This window comes from Xiphias gladius, chromosome 20 (genome assembly GCF_016859285.1).
Source record: "Xiphias gladius isolate SHS-SW01 ecotype Sanya breed wild chromosome 20, ASM1685928v1, whole genome shotgun sequence".
Classification (NCBI taxonomy): Eukaryota; Metazoa; Chordata; class Actinopteri; order Istiophoriformes; family Xiphiidae; genus Xiphias; species Xiphias gladius.
Window position 1 is genome coordinate 11,695,433 of NC_053419.1, and position 23,277 is coordinate 11,718,709.

The following is a 23,277-nucleotide window of genomic DNA, read 5'->3' on the forward strand; positions in this document are numbered from 1 at the left end:
GTTCTGACAAGCATTGTATGTATTAATTATCTGTTGTACGGGTATTTCTGTCACTAATTATACAGTTGCCCCAAAGAATTTACGTCACGTGCATTTCAGCCCTGCTTTGATAATAGATGATAATGCACTTTCAATCTAACTATGCTTGCAAACGGTTACCCCGTCATGTGTTCTTCTCTATAGCCATTTACGTACCCTGTTGTGTCAGTTTTACATGTAAAATTCGTTTGTTAAAACTTAATGGTCAGATGTTTAATTAAGCTCTTACATAACGTGTTTTCCATTTAACACTGAGCCACATAAACAACCACCCACTGAAATGCTGCAACACATGAAAGCATGTAAAAGGCTAACATACAGTTTACAAAGTGTTTTCATTTGAATGTGGAAAAGCTCAGGGACCCATCTGGGAGGTATAAATTGCAGAGTGCTAATCACAAAAGCCCCAGTTCCACCTGCTCCTCTTCTGTATCTCCTTACTTTTCCATTAATCTTTTAAATTCATCCTCCCCTCCCACAACTTTTTTTTTTTGACCTTTTTCCTGTTTAAAGATTCGGTACTGTTCCCAAAGCCCTCCTCAGCGGTCTTCTATTCTCTATCCCTCTTGTCTTGATGCCCGTTCTATTTTCTGTCATTTACTCTTCTCTGTGCTTCTCTTCTCTGCCTCCCACCTGATCTCCTCCTTCCATGGCTTACCTCCTTATACCTCAGAGAGTAAGAAGACAGCAACAATGTCTGTTTGAATAGCACAGGTGGGAGGATATGAAGGTGGTGGTCAGTTGAAGTTGTCTGTGCGTGTGTGTGTTTGTGTGTGTGAGAATGCATGTGTGTCAGGGTCAGTGCCGTTACATGGGAGCTGTCGCTGAGTTAAGAATTGATTTCTTTCCCCTACAAGAAATACATGTTCTGTCTGCATGAAAGCAATGCACACTCCTGCACACACAGAAAGCCATCTGTACACACAGTTGGTGGGAAGAGGAAGAGGCAGGGCGCGTCTATGTGGTGTTTCTTGCTGTACGGTTGTGGTGGTGCAAATGTGTCTTTGTGTGTGTGTGGGTTTTGTTGTTTTTGTTGTTTGTTTTTTTTTAATTTTGAGTGTGTGATAGAGAGAAGTTTGTCCCCAACAGGGAACCCAAAGCTCTATTTGATGGATTAAAGCACAATCTGTTTTTGAAAGTATCTCTCCAGTGGTGCCAGTGCTATAGACAAGTGTGGTCTGTGTGTGTGTGTGTGTGTGTGTGTGTGTGTGTGTGTGTGTGTGTGTGTGTGTGTGTGTGTGTGTGTGTGTGCGTGTCTGTGTGTGTGTGCATCCCCATGTTTTAGTGTCCCCAGTCAGTTTTAATCAGAATATACTAAATGTGATTTCTAACTCTGTTATTTCTCATTCTCCTTTCCCTTTCAGAGGTCCTTCCGTTCCTTTAGTAACGATGACCGCCATGTCATGGCAAAACACTCCACCATCTATCCCTCCTCTCAAGAGCTAGAGGCAGTTCAGATGCTAGTGTCCACTGTTGAGTGCGCCCTCAAACACGTCTCCGATTGGCTGGATCAGAGCAGCGGCGACGTCCACTGCCATGTCGACAGCCAACCAGCAGACAGCACAGAGGAGGATGACCCTGGCGATGAGCCCAGCGATGAAACCGAGGAATCCAGTGACAGCTACAGGTAGGGTGGTAGTGGCACATAATAGATCTGCAACTAATGATTATTTTCAGTATCAATTCATCTGTTTTTTTTTTAAATCAATTAATAGATTAATTATTTAGTCTATAAAATGTCAGAATCATGATGTGACATAGAAGGTGACATCCTCCTGCTTGTTTTGTTTGACCTACTGTCCGAAACTGAAATGTTAAAGTAATATGTCAACATTTTGAGAAATATGTGTTATCTTTTTTCTTGTGAGTTATATGAGAAGATCAATACCGCTAACAAAAGGTAATAAAACAGCTTACCAATACTGTTAAATGTCACTAATTAACACGTAGTATCTTTTATGTATTGTTCGTTTCATCCTTACAAGAACCAAAGTGTAAAATTTACAAGTTGGGGTTTTACGGGGGGATCATGTGCCAGCCTGTTTCTTGGCTGGGAGCTGTGACTTCCTGTAGTCTTGTCATCACCCTGAGGTTGCTGGGCAATCCCATTTAACTCTCAAAAGAAACTGAATCAGCACATTTCCCAAAATGTCACACTACTCCTTTAATTTCACAACAATATAAAACATAAAGACATAAAACATTTCACATTCGAGAAGGTGGCAACCGGCTTGTTTGATAAATTTAATAATTTAATCATTTAATTTGTTGTCAATGAATTGTCTGTCAATTCATTTACTGAGAAAGGGATTAATGGTTTTAGCACTAACACATATTAGTGAAGTGTTTTTCCTTCCACAAAGTGGGTAGTCCATACACACACAATATTTTTCATGACAGTCTGAACACACAAGTGAGAAAGTTCTGCGAGGACTTAGGCAAGAGAAGCATGTTTGGCTCCAGAGGAAATGTATTTAACTGCTTGACAATCTCTGGGCACAGTCTCCATGGTCAGCTATCTTCATAAATCTCTTTATCAAGGGTTCACTACTTCTCATTAAAGTCCTGAATTGCCTTGTCAGACCTTATTTTACGATGTCAACTGGCACCTTGTACTTTAATCTTTTAATCACACAACTACTTACCAAAGTAAAATATTGATTTTTATTGAAATATTGTTTGTTTTAAATGATATTATGGTATTGCGTTGGGCAAAGAAGCTGGCAACTCCTTTTGATTGGATATCTTGCCTGCAGAATAATTTGATTTATTAGATGTGTCTTAAAATTGTAATTAGGATTGAGTGTGAAATAGGAGTAATAATAATGTGAGCCATACATTAACAAGGTAATTTTCCTTTTAGATTTTTATACTTATTAACCCCTGAGAGACAAGCATTGATCTTATTGTAAAAATGATACCTGTTGAGTTTTTCAGCAGGCAAAAACCACGTACGATGTGAATGTTTCCTGTGGTATATTTTCCTTTAAAAACAGGGAGTCCAGCAGTGGTGGCGTGCTGTGTGGAGTGATGAGGATCGGCCTGGTGGCCAAAGGCCTTCTGATCAAAGGCGACATGGACCTGGAGCTGGTGCTGATGTGCAGAGACAAACCCACACAGACACTGCTGGACACTGTCTGTCAAAATTTACCCACACAGATAGAGGTTAGAGACACACACACACACTAAAACACACGGATCCACACATACACAGATGCATACATTCAGGCGCATAATGCTGCTTCGCATTCTCTGTCTTTTGTTTTCTCTAATACACTTGGTAACAAAAATTCTGCTGACAAATACACAATTGCTTCGTAGCTTTGCAATGAAAGCCTCAGTGACAACATGGTTGGCCAAATTAAATTTCAAAAAAGTACTATTTTTATCACACAGTCCTCTCCAGTGACAGAAATGAAACTAACTGGATAAGCTTCCACATTTTATGAGCGTTGCGTCTTGAATTTGCCAACAATCATTGCTATGTGCGTGTGTGTATATGTTGATCTGTAAGTGTAGAGAGAAGCGTCGTGCATGTTGGCATAAGTAGGCAAGAGACAGCAATACTGCCAAGTGAGAAATCGAGAGGTGTTTTAGTACGTATGAGTCATATGTCATTAATAGTCTCGTCACTACGTCAGGGTCATGTTTCATCATTAACAAGTCATTGACACAGAAGTGGAGCTCCTGACGTTCATGCGCACACGGGATAGAAAACACACTGACATATTTTTCAACTTTTTTTTTTACATGCTGTGGCTTTGAGCCTTCTGCTTATTTGCATGTAATGAGATCTATGAATTAAACCTTATTCTACTTTTCCAGTCAATCTGTATCTCCTATAGTCCCCATTGCAAATCCCATAAATAATCCAATATATATACAGTGTATATAAATATATATATATATATATATATATACTCACTGAATAAATTCTGTCCCTGTGCCTCTTCTCTGCTCATTTCCTTAGCACGTAAGTGGTGTGAAAGGGAGAAATACAGGAAGGAAAAGTGTGTGTGTTTTTTGTGTGTGTGTGTGTGTGTGTGTGTGTGTGTGTGTGTGTGTGTGTGTGTGTGTGTGTGTGTGTGTGTGTGTGTGTGTGTGTGTGTGTGTGTGTGTGTGTGTGTGTGTGGGCACTGAGGTAATCTCATGTGTCGGCCCACTGACCAAAGATTCTGATTTTCTCATCAGCTGCCTCATCAAATTACTTGTTTTTGTCACTTAGGAGGAAATTGCGTTGACTTACATTAATAACCTTGAAGTTTACCTTCATCCTAATCATAAATGACACTAAACCTCGACCCTTACTCTAACCTAAATCTACCCCTAGCTTTAACCCAAAAACCAAGTCTTATGTCTTATCCCCAAAACAAGTAACAAGACTTGTGAGGACTGGTTTTTTGACCCCACATGGAAGGTGAGTGCCCGTAATGTGACTGTATGAACAGATTTATTTTCCAGCAATGTAAATTATACATGTAAAAACACACAAACACAGCCAACTTGCAGATAGAGCAAGAGCAGCTTTTCTAGCTAGAGAAGAGACAGCCACATACACTTGCTAGACATAAAACTTACTTATGCTGCGTTTATTCAACATTTATATTTTTTGTGAGTCTGTACGTATATGCATAAGATTTTTGCCATTGTTGCATGAATATTGCAGTGAATGCTGCCCTATTAGTTTTCTTATGCATGCCTCGTATACTCGTGTGTTATACTGTGTATACTGACATCAATTCAGTATCATCAGTACATCTAAATTCTGCCCACAGAGATCAGCAGTAATTAATTGCTTCAGAATGAGGGCTGAATGAAGGGTGGTGCACATACAGACAGACAAGTTCACTAATGAATGTGGGACACTGAGAAACAATAGAGGGAGACACATAAACAGCCAGAACAAGATTATTATAATGAAAATTCATATGGAGGATTAGAGCTTCTATCGGCTTTCATCTTTCACATCAAATGTTTTTTTGTTCCTTTATCTTCATCAGATACATCTCACATCTTCTCATAATTTGTTTATGTAATATTTATTTAGGATATTAAGATCATTATCTGTATTGGGTTTGTGCTACAGTTTGGGTTTGACTGACTATTCTGTTTTAAAATATTAAGGTCATTGAGTAAACTCTATTTTGCTAATTTGCCTCTGTTCTACTGTATCATACATCTTTTAGATGCTTTTTTTTTAGATCTTTATCATCTTTTTTTATTTTTATTTTTTTATTTGAACAGTGCAGGTTTTTTGTCAGTGTTTTTGTCCATTATTATGTGTGGACAAGAAAGCCAGAGGTACAATTCACATTTAAAAATGTTATTTTATCTTAGGATATCAGTAACATCCTCTGCCCAAAATAGTCCCATTTAGAAATAGCAGGTGATACAGGATCAGCGAGGCAGTTTTGTCTCACTTTTTTCTCATGCATGTTTTTGACTTTCGAATTTTTCTCCTGTCACACCTGGTGATGTCGTTCCATCGTCTGGAAGCAGCAGCGGGCTGAGATTTATATTCACTTCTTGTTTTCCATCTGCACCCAGTCATGTTGTGACCTTGGCCTCTGACCATCCACTTATGTCTGTTTGACTCATGACAGAAGCTGACAGAAGAGAAATATGAGGTCACAGGCTCCTTGCCTGAGGCGGCCATCTTGGTACGAACAACAACAGAGCCCAAACTCACACTGAAGATTACCCTCACCTCGCCGGCCATGAGGGAAGACGAGGAAGAGGAAGAGGAGGAGGAGGAGGAAGAGGAAGTGGAGAATGGGGAGGAAGGAGAGGAGGAGGAGGAGGAGGAGGAGGAGGAGGAAGTGCAGGAGGAGGAGGAGGAGCAGGAGAAGAAGAATGGGCAAGGTAGGAACTCAGAGATAGGAAAAGACACACTCACCCAACACACACACACACACACACACACACACACACACACACACTCAATTTAATTTTATATTATATATGTTTATGTTACTGTGTAGGACTTAGTCGTTTTTATTTTCCTAAAGAAGAGGTTTGACCTCATTAACTAATGCTGACACAAGACACGACAGGTACAGGATACATACCAGAGCTGAAGCGCACAGGAACTGTCATGTGTTCAGTCTAGTAACAATCTTCCGTCCCCAACCCCCTCTGTTTTCACGGGTAGCCGGAACTGGTTATAATTGGTTGTGGGAGGTAGGACGGGGAAGCAAGGCCAGCAGGCCAGCGAAATCAATAACCCGAGTGGTAGCGAGCTGCCCATCCATCCTGTGGCTCCCGTCCAACTAAACACTCAGGTCTCAGGGAGAGATGAGAGATAGCACGAAGGTTAGCCGTACATCATGCCGAGTGCCACAGCAAGATGGAGAAGACCGCTCGTATTTCCTTTCCTCGCACACACCCGAGATGAGCACACAGGCATGCACACACATTCGCTCAGCCTCAAGGAGGAAGACAGCACACTCAGTCATATTTTGTACCTGACAGATAAAAATACCAGTCACACTAGATGTCTAGTTACTGAGATTTCATCAGGCACAATAGGAGTTTGAGGGATGTCGTCACCATTTGAACTGTGGTTACTGTGAGATTTAAGATTACAGACAGTTAAATATCTAATTGAATAAATTGTACTCATGTGGTCGCACGCATAGATTGCATGCATACATGTGCTTTAAGCCCAGATACTGCTCGCTGCCTTCTGTGGTCACAGAGGGAGGGAGGGTGCTGTGACAGTAAATCAGGGGAGACACAATAGCAAAGTGAATTTTTTAAATGAGACTGAGGGAGAAGATGTTGTCAGAAACACAGAAGGAGATAATGATGAAAGAAGAACGCTGAGTGAGGGACCGGGCAGCACAGTGCTCGAGAGAACAGTGGGAGGACAAGTGAGAGGAAAAAGACTATAATGATCCACTAGCAGCAGAGTTTTCCCACATGCAGCTGGGACCACACTGACAAACCTCTAGCTACACCGTTATACATCACACGAAAACAGCACATACACACCACTACGTGCATTAGTCAGAGGAAGAGCGATGCTGCAATGATGGCCAGATGAGTTCAGGGATAAGGTGAGATAGATGTTCTCATGCTGCTTCACATGAGACAAATTTGACATTTCAACTGAATACCTCTTCAGGGAAGGATTTTCTCTTTATGGGAGAGTGATGAGGAGAATATTTACCTAGTTTGTGACTTCATAGAGACCCAGCGGGCTCTTTAGTGTGTTTTATTTCACTTCGAGTGGGTCTCACACATAATAAACCCTCTTTTGAAACCCCATGTAACCGTACTCATTCATACACAGCTTCGTCTGATTCAGCTCGCCTTGCATATCATAGGCTTTATGCTGATGCTCACAGTAGCAGAATGGGTGAGAGTGTAGTAACTCAACCAGCCTGGTGTGTTGGGCGACATGAATCAAATACTTTCACATAAAAGTATAAGAATGCTCCTCTTTTACCAACCATGATGCTCTGACTCAACCCTGCCTTGATCCCTCCTGTGGTGTGTTTGTTTCAGACTGGGTCAAACTATCGTAGATATTTTTTTTTTTTTTTTTTTTTTTCCAGTTCTACTTCTGGAGCGCTTGATTCTGTGTTTACCCAGACAGGGTGGTTGTTGAATTGCTTTCTCTGCACCATTTCTCTATGAGCCTGTGGAATCAAATGCACCAAAAACAAACTCCTATTTTGACTCCTGCCTGGTGCAGACTGGATCAAAATAAATAAAATCCTCTTCAAATACATAAAGGCGAGATTGATTTACCTTGCTGGGCACAGCAATGACTGGATATGTCTTACCAGTGCCCACGCACAGTGAATCAAACACTCCTTAGGTATTTGTTTGGTGTATGCCTGTGGGGGGGCTCTCCATCTCACAAAGTTGTCTCTTCCCTTGTGACCCCGAGTTGCTCTCCCTTTCACTGATTTGTCAGTGACAGATGGATGTAAATTATTCAATCACTGTTGAATAGTGTGTGTAACTTTCAACACATTCATGTGTAGGAGAAGCAGTGCATCCTATGTACTAAGGATGTCAACATGTGATGCAGTTATATCATGTTAGACTGATCACAGTGTTGAAAATGACACACCCTCTAAAGAGTGAGGGATGCTTTTATGAGCATTCATCACAGATCTGTAAACTGTAGAGAGTGGAAACTTTCTACAAGGAGGGGAACAGCTTTATGGCATGAAAAGCACCTTGTATGTACCAAAATATCCATGCATGTGTGTGTGTATGTGTGCACTCACACACAGTTTCACGTGTGTTTGCATACATTCACACACGCAAAATTCAAACACACACACTCAGACGTGACGTGTGTGTGTTTTACCTTCTCTGTATTTGGGTTGTTATTGTTTTGTGGCAGTGTTGGGTGCTGCTGCCCAGAGAGTGGAGGCTGAGGAGGAGGAGGGGGAGGTGCTGGATAGACACAGATGTCTGTTGGCCCTGGCAGCGCTGCGACACGCCAAGTGGTTCCAGGTCGGCACCCACTCACTTCCTGTATTCCTGCCCGATGCTTATTGTAGCCTGACGATTCACCCGAAGGGAATACGTTCGCTTTCAGCTAATACTGTGGTGCTTATTATGCCCACTCACTTAAGACTAATCGAGAACAGATGCAAGTGTGGAAAAACCACTAATTTTTATTAAAATACATTTCAATGTGTATGTTGGAATTTTTACAAACTCTGTCATAATTAAAGGCAATATGGCTCGTTATGCCATATGTTTTCAGGTTCTTCCATTTCTAGTTCAATTTGCAGGATGCTGTTTTACAATATCATGACCAAAAATGTAGAAATATTAAACATCACTTACAACATTACTTTCATATTTGACTCATTCTATACAACTGTATATGAAATAGAAAAAGTAAGTATGTAAAAAAGTATCGTAAGGCTACAAAAGCAATGGTTGATACTTCTTTTTCTTTTTGGCTATTATGTGAGCCTGCCTGCTCTGTACAGTATGTCAGTGCTTCCCTTTGATTCCCTTCCCATACCCTCCCCCATCTGTCTCCCAGTTCACTTACCTTACTGACAAAAAAAAAAACGTTGTACAAGTTTAGAATATAGGTATTTTCTGAACAAGATACAAAACTCAAAGAGTTATTATATAAAAATGTTCTTTTAAAAACATGTTTAGTCGACTAAACTCAAAATGTTTAGCACCTTAAACATTATTCAGAATATTCTCTCTGTGGGGAGCTCAGGCAGAGTTTGAGACAGATACAATCACTTCATTGTGACTGTGGCTATGTGGTCTAGGGCAGGCTGTTATCTGTGTGTGTTGCAAAAATACCACTACTCCTACGCTCAGTTTGTTCCCTTCTTCCCTCTCCCTGTTTAATCTTCCTTCTTGCCTCCCTCCGTCTCTCCCTCGACTCCCCTCTCCATCCCTCTATCTCTCTCAGGCACGAGTGAACGGGCTGAAGTCCTGCGTTATTGTTCTTAGGATACTTAGAGATATGTGCAATAGACACCCCGTCTGGGAACCTCTCAAAGGATGGGTGAGTCTTTCGCTGTACTTACCTGTGTTTGAGTGTTAATCCTCTGAAATGAAAAGAAAGTGTTCAGCCTCCTTGAACTTTTATACATTTTAGGATTATTTTTCCACAGTGTCTTCCAACACCCAACTGTAACTAAAGGTTCATATCTTTATTGAAAGCAAAGAATTATGCTCAATGTCATCCATAAATGAATTAATTGTGGTATTGTATCGTATTGTATTTCAATGGTGAAGAATTCAGACTCCAGTGAACACCATAAAATAGTCTTGTTAAGAGCTGATTGACCTGATTTTAAGCTTGTTGGTAAGAAAGTCTGCTATATTTACTGAGAAAGCCATTAAATATATTATTTGAGTACAAAATTTGAGTAGCATATGATGATCTGTTTTTGCTAGTTTCAGTTCACATTTTTGTGTGTGTGTGTGTGTGTGCGTGCGTGTGTGTGTGTGTGGTCTTGCAGCCCTTAGAACTTATCTGTGAAAAGGCAATTGCCACCTGCAACAGACCTCTTGGGGCAGGAGAAGCCCTGCGTCGAGTCATGGAGTGCCTGGCCTCGGGCATACTGCTACCAGGTACGGATCCATGGCGGATGCATGAATATACAGCTGGAAAGATCTGAGAATGAGAGCTTGTGTTTTTTTTTCATGCACATTCCTGGTGTCGCTGATGAACAGAGCTGGGGAACATGCTCGGCTTGGGCAGATGACATCTAGGCTCTGTTTGCCACATTTTAGAGCTGTTTCTGTTAGAGAAGTCAGGACATTATCAGTGACCCTGCAGAGCAGTCTGAGGCAGGCCATCATTAGGAGAGCTTCTTAAAGAGGAGCAGCTGAAGGGTCTCTTGACAAAATGTTCTGCATTCTTGGGAAAAAATCAATTATTCAAAAGCATGTTTCCGACATTTTATTTTAATGTATGAATTTAGTTTGGATCCAAAAGCCAATGATGTCCTACCAGATTGAGGCTTATTAAGGTCGTAGTTTAGAGAGGACTGAGAGTAGATTTTTAAAAAAATATTTAAAAAGAGAACATAGCAGTGTGCATGAATGTTTCAATAAAAATTCAAATAAAACAGCTCAAGTTTAATTAATAGGGACAAATTGCTCATCACTGGCAGGAGAATATTTATTCACCTGCCGTATTTAGATTTAATTAAATTGTGGCACAATTCAAAGTTAAGGATTTTTACTGTTTAATTTGAGTGACTGGTTTGAAAGGCTCGAGGCCAGTTTGACCGATATTTCTATCACTGCTGCTGTCAGGATTTCCACTGTCACCCGTGTCATGACAGTGAAGCCTAATTAAATGTTGCTGAGCAGCAGTGTGACAACAACTGACTTTGTGTGTGTCCGTGTGTCAACTTCTGTCGCCTCCCCCAGGTGGTCCAGGTTTACACGACCCATGTGAGAAAGAGCCAACAAACACACTAGCCAACATGACCGACCAGCAGGCTGAGGCCATTACCTACAGTGCACAGGTACACACACACGCAAACAGACTGCAGCTTAAAGACACTGTTGTTATCTCCTAGATGTATTTGCCCTGAGGTGTCAGTGTGTGGTAAGCAGTAAGCAACAAGCCTGTTACCAGACACAAAGACTTCATCACCAACCAAACCACACAATCTAAACGCATGCAAACACACACATACTTGTGCGAGTGTGCATGTGAATCTCCAGAAAAAAATGTGTGGTACTGCATTTTAATGATTGGTGTGGGAAACTATTGCCACTGCGAGCCACAAATCCATCTCTGACACCCTGAGGACAGTATTTGTGTGCATGCACTTTTGTGTGTGCGCGTGTGCTGTCATGTACCTCTTCACACACACACACACACACACACACACACACACACACACACACACACACACACTCCACTGAGCAGGGGCGGCCTCTGAGCCACATGGCTTAGTGAATCCTGCCGTCCATTTCCTTTGAAGGCAGCTTGAACGCGGCTGGAATGTCAATGGGGATAATTGAGGCAGATACAAGAGCAGATAGGAGAGAGGGAGCTGTTCTGTCAATGAGCTACACCGAGCCTCATGAATATCTGAGACACTCTGCCTCCCTAATGGATTTATATTAGCAGAGCCACTGTGAGCCATTCTGGTTATCTTTATGATTGTTTGTGTAGATTGAGAATGTGTACGGTAGATGGAGAATGATAAATTACCGCTGGGGAATACTAGTCAGTATATCTGCTGATGTTGTTGATATTTACTGTGGATGGGGAAACATATAAAACACTCTGAGTACAATTTTGTGCATTGCAAGATAACTCGGGGTTTTAAGTTTTTTTTTTCAGATATGCAGACATTCATCCAAGATTTACTGCTCATTTACCAGTACATGTACAAGTTTGTCAAGTTTTACGGTATAAGAATATGAAATCATGTGCAGATTTTTTTTTGTTGTTGTTTATTTTTTATGTTTTTGTTTTTGTTCAACAGCGTGCTCTCAGACTCATGGCATTCGGACAGATCTACAAGGTGTTGGAGATGGAGCCTCTCCCCTCAAATAAACCATCACAGAAATACCCTTGGTCTGACAAAGAAGGTGTGTAGCTGTTCACCTACCTGTCTGCTCAGCCCTTATCCCTTGTCTTTGCCTGCCTGTATCTCTGTCTTTCATCCATTTCATCCGCCACATGTCTTTCTTTCAGTCTGGGTCTACATGCACCTGATTATCTGTCTCCTAAGGCTTTCAGGCTGTATGTGTCCATCTCTAACTCTGTCCCTGTTAATCTGTCTGAAAGTTGGGCTATTGGTCTGTCTGCTCCTTTCTCACATGGACTCTAGGACATATCTGGGTTCAATAACAGTATCCGTGTCAGGTGAGGGCTTATTGAATCTTTTCACACATGACGTGACCTTTCTGGACTTACAAGGTGGTTTTCCTATACACTGCCACTGGCAGTACTGTCAGTAAGGTTAACATGTTAATCAAAAATACCTTTAAAGATGAGATAGGTTGTTGGTATTTGGCTGCTCGTTCCTCTGTGATTTTTTTTGTGACCCTTCCTCCAGGGTCACACCAAAGACGCAATGGCCTAGGTGAAATAGCTTTAACTCGTGCATGTCTCATGCAGGAATTCTTCTGCTTTTGTTCGCACTAGAGAAAGACTCAGAGAAATCTCATAAAATCTTGAGTTGGCAAATTTCCAAAGTGACTGCCATAAAAAAAAAAAAACCAAAAAAAAAATGACGCGGACCCTTTGGTACGTCATGACGCTGACATGGAAAATTGCCAGAGCATTTACAGATTACAGTGCATATAGGAAAGGAGCTTAGCTTATATGTATTCCTCATTGTTTGCATGTCTTGTGGTCTGCCCGTCTGTTCTGTTGATGTTATCCGTGAATATCTCCATCTTTATGCTCGTGCTCACGTATCTATTGTTTTCTGCGATTTTGCCTCCCGTTCTTTCTGTCACACACAAGTGCCTTTGTGTACATTCATATAAACATCTCTTGTAGTGAGTAACTGATTAGTAACTCTCCATGTTTCTCTGTGCCTCTCCGTCTTAGGGTTAGGTCTGAAGAGGCCATACGAGGATGGAGCGATGGATGACAAGGACCTCATTAAGAAGATGAAGAGGAATCTGAGGAAAGGTACAAGAAGGAATCAAAAAGAGTAAAATGACTGAGTGTGATTATCTGATTGTTTCATTTTGCGGTTTTTCATTCATTGGTAATTGGACCCAATATGTTTTAAAGCTGGAAAGAAAGGGAATGATTGGCTTAAGAGAGTAAAGATACATACTGTCTTATAAAAGTTTCATTCAGCATTGGATTGTCTTTTATTTTAATTCAGACCACTGAGAACAAAGCAGCACCACACTCAGGCATGGAAATACTTATATTCTGTTGTCTACAGTCAAGCCTTGCCTCTCTTCCCATTGTCTCTATTCTTGTGTCTTTTTCCTTTTCTGCCTCTCTCCTTTCCACTCTCCGCCAATCCCTTGGAGGCAGATCAATAGTATTGATTGCTAGCGTTTTAGTAGGCCACCCGACCATCCCCAGCTCTTTCTTTGTACAAGGAGGAGATGAACCACGTCTAATGGATGCAGAAAGGCATTTTTAGATATTGACAAATAAGAGGATCGTGATTGAAAGAGAAAGAAAATAGAAAGTCACATTTATTCATCTTGAAAACAGCTAGCCAGAGTGCTGGAAACCTTTAGAAAATGTGATTCAATACATACAGTATCTCTGAAATGGCCCAATCTGTCCCACTCCAGCTGGATAATTAATACACACGCTACAAACCATTATTACATCAACCCTAATCTACTCTGCTTTTTAATGTAACCATACTCCCTCCATTTTTTGCATTAGTCTTGGACAATAAAGCCATAGACTCCAACCAGCCAATGAATGCTCTGATGCGGCTGAACCAGATCCGGCCAGGGCTGCAGTATCGCCTGCTGTCCCAGTCAGGCCCGGTTCACGCTCCGGTCTTCACCATGTCTGTGGATCTGGATGGAACCATTTATGAAGCATCTGGATCCTCCAAGAAGACCGCCAAGCTCCACGTCGCTGTCAAGGTAAGAATGAAGGAAAAGGAGTGAATGACATGCATGTGCAACTGATAGGAGAATGATGTGAAACTAGCTCATCTAATATCTGAATATATATATCTATTTGATCCCCTCTGATTTCTGTCATGCATATTTGGACATATGCATGACAGAAATCACAAAAGACCCACTAAAACCCCTCTACCTGAAGAACTTTCTAAGCTCCAGCTGCAGCCAGACCTGTGTGTATCTTTAAATATGTTTTTGTCTGCATATGCCTATTGGTGTGTGTGTGTGTGTGTGTGTGTGTGTGTGTGTGTGTGTGTGTGTGTGTGTGTGTGTGTGTGTGTGTGTGTGTGTGTGTGTGTGTGTGTGAGAGAGAGAGAGGAACGATGGAGGTGGGCAAATCCATGTAATCCCAAAGTGGTTGTGAACAAAGACACTCTCCAGAGCACAGAGCTGGGATAATCCGCTATACGCTCCATTCCCATAAAAGGCTCTTTCTCCCCATCGCTCCCCATTTCCCATTCTCCTTCCCTCTCACTTTCTTGTTCTCTTGTTCTCACCTTTTGATCTGTCTGTCTCTCCCTCACTTTCTCTCTATCACCTGTATTCTCCCTCAAACACTCTCTCACTGTAGTGGCTGGTTCAGCAGTCGTAACGCAATCGCAACTTGTTCTGAATCACTTTGCTGGTCTGTGTGCTGTCGAGGACTTACAGTGGACTCGAGATTTTATACAGCCGGTGTTTTATTGTAACCATTGTGCGAGTTAGATTAACCTCTGTCATATCAGTGCATGCAGTATGCTGCAGTATTGAGGCTTTTAGAAGAGATTTATGTTGGAGTATCATCAACATGGTGGAGTGTTGTTAGACTGGAACATTTCGGTTGGATCTGACATTGCCCAGGTGCCGTTCTGGCTGATAACAGCAGTAAAGTCTTTTCAAAACAGAGCCATCAGACACAAAGAGACATTAATGTACTGGCGTGAAATTATTTCACATATTGCCAAATCGATCTCATGCCGTATAGTGTGCAATTTCAACAATTTAGCAAGTAAATTTACAAAGATGTTGCCTGGATATTTTCATTTTCATTCAGCTAGATAGTCTGATTCGCTACGCTTTGGTGTGAGATGACATTACAAGGGCATCTCTGGGTGCATGTGCATGTGGAAAGTTTGGGATTTCACCTTTAATCTTATTAGTTTTGAAATGTCTAGGTAAACCTGCTTTCAGTCTCAGTGTCATTTATATTTTGGTCTTTGAACAATGACAAAAATGCTTTGTTTGCTGGTTTCCCATTCAGAACAGCTGCTGTATTGTTGGCATTTGACTGTTTATGTCAGAATCATTAATGATCCTTTCCTCATTTTTGGCTTTAGCTCTTTTTCTGCTTTTTCTCTCCTGCCATGGTGCGTCCTAACAATTCCTTTTTAATTCATCTTTGTCTTCCCTCTCTAGGTTCTCCAGGCAATGGGCTACCCGACAGGTTTCGACTCAGACCTGGACCCCATGAGTTCAGACGAGAAGTCGGATGGTGAGGGGAAGAGCGAGACGTCCTCACATACCAGCAATAACCCAACACACTCATCAGACAGTTCCAACACACTGGAGGTGGGCATAAAGAAACGTTCTGAAAAAGTAATGCACACAATCAGTTCTAATTCTTTTTAAAGTTTTAAGTCTGGCACCAGTTTTAAGTGATTGAAATGTAACAGCCACTCTGGTTTAGGACATAAAAGGTATCCAAACCAAATCTTCTCCCTGTTCACAGTCATGCCCTTGCTCATGCACATCATGCTCCATCTCCCGGGTTCGCCACCTTGTGCTTTCTAGTAAAGCTATGAAGATGCTTTTAAATTAAATCACTTCAGTATCCTCCTCACCCTCCAGGTGCGAACTCAGGGTCCCATACTGACAGCAAGTGGGAAGAATCCCGTCATGGAGCTAAACGAGAAGAGACGAGGCCTCAAATATGAGCTCATCTCTGAAAGTGGAGGCAGCCATGACAAACGTTTTATTATGGAGGTGAGAGCTTCTTATACACACACACTAACGCTGGTAAAAATAAAAAGTATGTACACATGTACTTTTACACATCCATGTGCACTGTAGCCAGAAGACACACACACACACACACACACACACACACACACACAGTGTCAAGCGTCAAGCCATGACATGTAACCACAAAGAACCACTAACACTTTTACACATCCATGTGCACTGTAGCCAGAGGAGACACACACACACACACACACACACACACACACACACACACACACACACACACACACACACACACACACACACACACACACAGGCTGATCACTGGTAGAGTCAATCAGTCAACTTGGTTCCCGGAGCAAGCCTATTCTCTGTGGGGTGCATTGTTTTCCGACACGCCTGGCTGCTCCATCGCTCTGCTGATTGATTAGCAGGCCTGCTTGTCAGCAGGGCATCACTAAACAAGCTGTCCAGTTCAGCCAGACTCACTGGCTGAGTTACTAATGACTGATAAACACATGGGTTTTGGGCAACATTATTGTGTGACTGTTTGTTTTGACGGAGCTGTAACATAAAAAGTGAGACAACTAATAGAAAGCTCTCCAACGATAATTAGAATCGAAAAACTATTGTGGAAAAATGATACCATGGTTCCAGACCAGTGTTCCTTTTGTCTTATTGTAACCATAAAACCTGATTTGATTAATATTTTACATCCAGTGTATGTTTACGTGTGTGTGTGTGTTTGTGTGTGTGTGTGTGTGTGTGTGTGTGTGTGTGTGTGTGTGTGTGTGTGTGTGTGTGTGTGTGTGTGTGTGTGTGTGTGTGTGGATGTCAGGTGGAGGTTGATGGGCAGAAGTTTCGTGGGGCAGGCCCCAACAAAAAGGTAGCGAAGGCCAGCGCTGCTCTAGCAGCTCTCGAAAAACTCTTCTCGGGTCCCAACGCAGCTGCGAACAAGAAGAAGAAGATATTACCTCAGGTAAGAAGACACGCACACAAACAGTTCATACCTGTCACAGAGATCACTGCCTCAGTCTGGGGCATGTGCAATACATGCAGAGAATGAAGCTACAAACCATCACACCACTCCTTTAATGGTTTCTCTGGGATCCAAACTGTCAGTGCAGCTTTAAAAATGATGACATTTAAACCTGTTCTGATCAGTATCACCTTTGTAGAGCCATGGGACAATTTGTCCAATTTATTCACTCAACAGTAATCAATAACACTGAGTTTAACAAGTGTCTAATCAGATCAATACTTGACAGTTACCAGATCACCCACTCTTCCATATATTTTGTCACTGACCCTGTGTGGTAACAGACTTGTGAGTGATGACGTCCATAATGCATTAGGACATTGTCCCGGATAAGAGTATGTGTGCTTTTGTACCTTATGTCTGTGCACCACATTTATGCAGACATACATCTGCATATCTACGTATCTAACTACTGTATGTACCTTTGCCTTATGAATGTTTGAAACCCACTCACACATATAATATGTACTGCCCGTCTGTGTTCAGACTAAAGGAGCCCTGGCGGCGGCGGCGGCAGCCTCGGCAGTAGCAGCTCAGGTAGCCAGAGGAAGAGGAAGAGCGGCCCTCGCAAGAGGAGCCTTCGTCAGTGCAGCTGCTCCTGGATATGTCACGCCAGGTAGTGAGGGGATGGTTGTGTGTATTGTTGTTGTTGTTTTTTTTCCCAAGACAGAAAGCAGTCTTGCCACATTATAAAAATGTATTATTTTTTTATTTTTATTTGGGTGGGTTTGGGGTCGTTTTGGTCTTTTTCAAGGGAAATTGTATCATCCTGTGAAATAATACAACTGCATTAGATATGAGCAAAGAAACACCAAATTAAAACAGCTGATGACAGCTGATTTGATGTTCTGTGCCATAATTCATACCCCATGACCAAGAATTTGGCTCCCTCGCATCAGGCTTTAGAGAATGATCGTATTCTCTAAACTCTATTCCCACCTAATTCCTTCCAGTTCTTTTTAGTTCTCTAGAGTATTTTATTTTATTTGGGAGTTTTTTTTCAATATTTGGCTTGGTGGTTTGTGCAGAGCTGGGATTTTCTTTTACTGTTGGCTTTATAGTACTTACATTTTCTTCCGCTTTAGGCTGCGTGCCCAGTTTCTTGTTGAAAATACACCTCAATTTTTCCCTGCAGTTATATGAGAAATATCACAGGCGTTCAGAAAAAACCCTACAGTAGCATGCAGTACAGAGGACAGTAGTCAAGGACGGTTTGAGAACTCAGTGATAAACAGTGTCATCAGAGAATCAAGCAGCAAAACTGCCCCCTTTTATTTGGCCCTTATTTTGAGATTTGTTTTCAGTTTGTGCTGAACATCCACTAATATATGACCCTACAGTAGGAGTCAGATTCATGTTGATCTTGTTAAGAAGGAGTCTAAGGGTCTCTTACCCTGAACCCACAGCTGTCTGCTAGATTTTGGGATGGCCAAAACACTCATCTAAACTTACTGTTGAAAAATGCAGCCTGGAGTTAAACCAGTGCACTATTGAATTGGACTCTGTATCCTCCTCCAACATAGGCTTTGGGACACCGTATGGCTACAGCCCTGCTGCAGCAGCTGCTCCTGCGTACGGTATGTGCTTCTTGTTTGTTTTCCTGTCCACTCATCCTTTCACCCTCCTTCTAGCGTCGAAAACCTTCTTCCTTTCTTCTCCCTTCACTCCTTTCTTAACCATACATGGTTGCAAAACCATTAGTGGGTAAATTAATCATACTTCAGTAGGTTTATGTTTTTTAGGATATGGTGCTGAATTTCAGTGATAATTAAACAGAGCTTAAACAGTTGGCTCTTTGTTGCTTCAGGCAAATCTATCTGTGCTTTGGCTAATTGTCTGCTCACCAGTTGTTTCTTAATCTGCTTGTTACCACTCACACCCTCATTTGTTTTGGTTGGACCACCACTCTGTCAGTAAAGAGGAGCCGAAGTCAAAATTCCCAGAGACAGATCATGATTATGATTAAATACACCCCTACAGTCCTTTTCCTTCACACACTGTATTTTGAAATGAAAAAGAAAATAGTAGAAAACTTCACAATAGAATACCCAGCTTTTAACTCAATATACAATCTTTCCTGGCCTTTTGTTAACCCAGACACACAGCCTGTGCTGCCCTCATTCTCTTTTCTGTTCAGATTATCCGAGGCCACAGTGTGAGTTCCTCACTTTGCCCTCTGTTATTTAACACAGAGTGGCAGGGTAGCTTTAGCACTGCAGCACTGCTCCTGTCATGTTACTGCTGCAAAGGGGTTTCCATGTCCTCACTCTCTCACACACACACACACACACACACACACACACACACACTGACACAGACACCACCAAACACAGGAATTAAAGACACTTATAGGCTAAAATCTATACTAGTCCTTGACCTTTAACAGCACGTGTATTGGTGCGAAATTCACTGCATACGTCTTCCTGTCGAACACAGTCATATTGACCTCAACAGACTCAGCCTTGTGTAGTGTGTGTACACATGTAGCACTGGGAGGCCCCTGTGTCCATCCTACAGCTCGGAGTTTGAATGGGTCTTATGTGCTGGGAGAAACTGGTCTGAGCTCCCAGGGGGGTTGAGCACCCCCATGAGAACCCAGCAGCCCTGAACATGAAGCGCACCTCAGTTTCTGTGTTAATGAGAGCTGGAACTCTGCATTCGTTTGGGGTGTTTCGTTTCAATCCCTGGCAGCCACACACTTTTCCCATGTTATTGTGACTGCCACTCTTACTGAAATACTAGGGAATTGATGGTAAGTGCTGCTTACATCTAACCAGCAAATTTCAGTGTGATTCTTCTTATTCAAAATTTTAATGGCCATGACATCCAAAAAATTTTGAAAAGGCAATCAGAAGTTTGCTTCATGACTGGCCAATGAAAAGACTTAAATAAATAGGGGACTGAATTTCTTGTATCTGGGGATGGATAAGGCATTAATCATTGTATACGGCGCATCTCTGCCCCATTACTCTTCAGTGCGTCCCAAAATATGGTGCACTGAACTCATAATACTCAATATTGTGAGTTCAGCTGACCCTGAGCTTTAAGCTAACTTATAACTTTCCACAATTAGGTAGGAAGTCAAGTTCTATTCGTGTCATCCGAAAGAGAAAAGATAGAGAGCTAGGGTTCCTGCGGCGGTTTTTGTCTCTCTTAAGCTCAGTGGTTCTCAAAATGTAACTCAAACATTTGAGACAAAACATAATTTACTAAATATCATATATTCCTGCTGTTAAGGTGGGAGTCAGATTTTTCATTTTTGCATTCTGTTGACTTTTAATGTAGAACTGCACATGACGAGGAGGATAAATATGAGACTTTTATTGTCAGGTGCAGTTCAGGAATAAGGTATTTATTTTTTACACTGACTGTATTGTAAATATCGATTCTACTTTTAATGACTTTTACTGGTCAGAATAATCATAAAGTGTAAGGACCTTAGGGTGAGCCATGCTGGGGCTTAAGCTCCAATCAGAAAAGAGTAAAAAGTGCAAAAGAAAACTTTGGGAACTACTCCTTTATCGTTTGGATACAATGTTTTCATCTTGTTTCCTGCTTCTTTTCTGTGCTGATGTTCCCATTGCTGCTTTGGGATTTCTTGTTGGCAAACACTAAAAACGCATTCAAGAGTGCTGCTGGGCTCAGTAGAACACTAGAACATTGTCTGAAACACAGAATATTACATTATAAATCACAGAACATAGAGCAGTTTATCATGGAACATAGAACATTACTCCAAAAGCTCTTCCAAAATGTCCGATTTTCTATACAGTATAGGACAGTAGAAACAATATCTCTTGCTCAATCCTCTCTGAAAAGATTATTCCACTTTATCACAACTTGGGTACTAATTTGCGGTTTGGCCATCCTTCCCAGTGGTAATAATAGCATTGTAATGAAAGGGTTAAGTGCTGAGATCTGGGAATGTGCCAACTTTGCTTAGAAGAACAAAATCCCAGCCAAACCCAAACTGCTTTGAAAGTCAATCTTTAAAACTTTGACCTGCCGTACTTGCGGGTGTTGTGTCCACGTAGTTTTCCAGTGCAATGTGGGATTACTACTATAAAGTTATAGTTTTAGTTGAGTTTTCAGTTTTATCTCCAAAAGAAGTGGTACATAATCTGGCTAAATCGTTGGCTTGTTTACAGCTTGTCTGATCGTCTGTCTGCTTGTGATTCTTGCCCTTTTGGACTCGTTGTAGCGGTGTCACTTTGTTACTAGATCTCAGCAATTGACCTGATGAGTACAATGCTTTCATAACCAATAGAACAGACAGAAAAGACTAAAATCAGACCCAAGTTGTAATACGCTTTAGCTATTTGTTTTCTTCTCTTTAGCTCTGAATCTCTCTCCTCGGTTCCTCTAACCGTTGAATGCTGTGACTGTGACTTCAAACATTCCTGCCTGTTGTCACACACTTACACACACACACACACACACACACACACCCCCTTTGGGACCCTCGCTTGTTTAGTGCACGGGGTGTTTTTTGGACATACTTGTAGCATAGTGTGTGGTGTAGTGAGCATACAAACGCTTGGTTATTTGTTGCCCTGGACTCATGCAGAGCTGTGCTCTTCTCATGTCTCCCCTCTAGGTTTGCCCAAGAGAATGCTTCTGTTGCCTGTCATGAAAGTGCCCGCCTACCCCGTCCCCCACTACCACTTCTTTTAGCACAGGAGACATACATACCAAACGTACCTTTTTCTAGAAGGGAAACTTAGTTTGTCCTTTTTTCTACAATATCAGTGACGGGGAGAGGATTAAGGACATGAGCTGAAGATTTGTAGAAGCGCTTTTTTGCTTTTTGTTTTGTTTAGTTTTCATACTATTTCCAGAAACTTTTATGAATATGCAAAAAAAAAAAAAAAATACTGCAGGTTTAAGTTCTTAAGAGATAAACAGAAACTTGAAGAATTTGTACTGTGAATTGTTACCTCATTCTTTGAGTCTAAATTATATATATCAACCTCTTTGTTATTGAACTTATTCTTTGCTTGGAAGAGGATGGCCTTTGCAATATAATACACACAACACACACATTCTCTGTAAAAAGACAATAATAATTTGAGCTGTGTGAAGGATGTATAGAAATAAATAAATAAATAATGTTGAAAAACGAATAAAGTTTATCTCTTATAAAAGCTGAATGGTCCCTGGTGTACATCTGATTTACAGGCTTTCAGCTGGTAGAGACTTAATGCAGTAGCACCTTTTTTGTTTGGTTTGTTTTGTTTTGGAGTGGATTTGGCCTTTTTAGAGCAATTAAGTCATCTAACGCGATAAGATTTACCCACGCTTTAAACTGGCATGCAATACTGTGACGTAAACTAACGGCTGAACATCGAGCTTTAATATTCCACCCTCATACATTCACAAAGATTGAATTTCAAGCTTTCCACGTTCCCCAGCACCTCTCATTACATCCTGCTGACCCTCAGCTTATAGATATTCAAAGAGAATAGCAAGAAGACAAAGGACGAATTTAGAGACCTCTTGTTAGATCCTGTATCTTGCATTCAGCTGCATGATCTCATTACCTTATGTGGATTAATATTTCCCACAGCTATCACCTACAATACATATGGACAGCTTTTATATGTTGTCACCTAAGTCACTGCAGTCTTTTTTCTGCAGCAATTTGGGAACACAATGTTATATTCAAGCTGAATTTAGTTCGCATGAAATGGCCCCAAAATAATAACTTACTTCTACACTGGCTACATCTAAATCCCCATATTTTTCTTATTTGGTTCGTGCACATAATCATCACTTTATAGTCAGTCTAAAGCAGCAATGAGGGACCCACATGAATTCAAACCTCACTGTTAATGTGTTTTATATTATTGTTTCATTGTTTCCATATCATTGCTGTATTTGTTATTGCACGTTTTTGCTCAGCCTTCCAGTAAGGACCAGCACCAACTGAGCCACGCAAACTTGGCCTCAAAACGATCCCTCTATGAGTCGCTCAGATTTTCGAGTAAAGGTTTAAAAATTCACTGCAAGAATTACCTAATTTTGCAGGTTAAAAAAAATAATTAAAAAATTGATTATTTAAAAAGGAGAGGAGCCTGGGTAAATAAAGTACAATGCAGGATATACTTGAGTTTATTCTGTCGGCTTACCAAAGGTCAATGGTCAGTGCCAGTCAAGACAGAGTT

The 23,277-nt window shown here is 41.3% G+C and overlaps 1 protein-coding gene across 1 annotated transcript in view; it reads left to right on the plus strand.

Moving 5' to 3' along the window:
- LOC120805940 (spermatid perinuclear RNA binding protein) overlaps window positions 1-23,277 on the plus strand; it is an 80,396-nt gene that overhangs the window by 55,580 nt on the left and 1,539 nt on the right. The window contains exons 3-17 of the mRNA XM_040156511.1: window positions 1,404-1,666; window positions 3,036-3,204; window positions 5,643-5,901; window positions 8,402-8,514; window positions 9,449-9,544; window positions 10,005-10,116; window positions 10,924-11,021; window positions 11,997-12,102; window positions 13,073-13,156; window positions 13,883-14,091; window positions 15,529-15,681; window positions 15,961-16,095; window positions 16,913-17,053; window positions 17,600-17,729; window positions 18,637-18,690. Of these exons, the coding sequence (XP_040012445.1) occupies window positions 1,404-1,666; window positions 3,036-3,204; window positions 5,643-5,901; window positions 8,402-8,514; window positions 9,449-9,544; window positions 10,005-10,116; window positions 10,924-11,021; window positions 11,997-12,102; window positions 13,073-13,156; window positions 13,883-14,091; window positions 15,529-15,681; window positions 15,961-16,095; window positions 16,913-17,053; window positions 17,600-17,729; window positions 18,637-18,690 (2,122 nt within the window). The remainder of the gene's footprint in view (window positions 1-1,403; window positions 1,667-3,035; window positions 3,205-5,642; window positions 5,902-8,401; window positions 8,515-9,448; window positions 9,545-10,004; window positions 10,117-10,923; window positions 11,022-11,996; window positions 12,103-13,072; window positions 13,157-13,882; window positions 14,092-15,528; window positions 15,682-15,960; window positions 16,096-16,912; window positions 17,054-17,599; window positions 17,730-18,636; window positions 18,691-23,277) is intronic.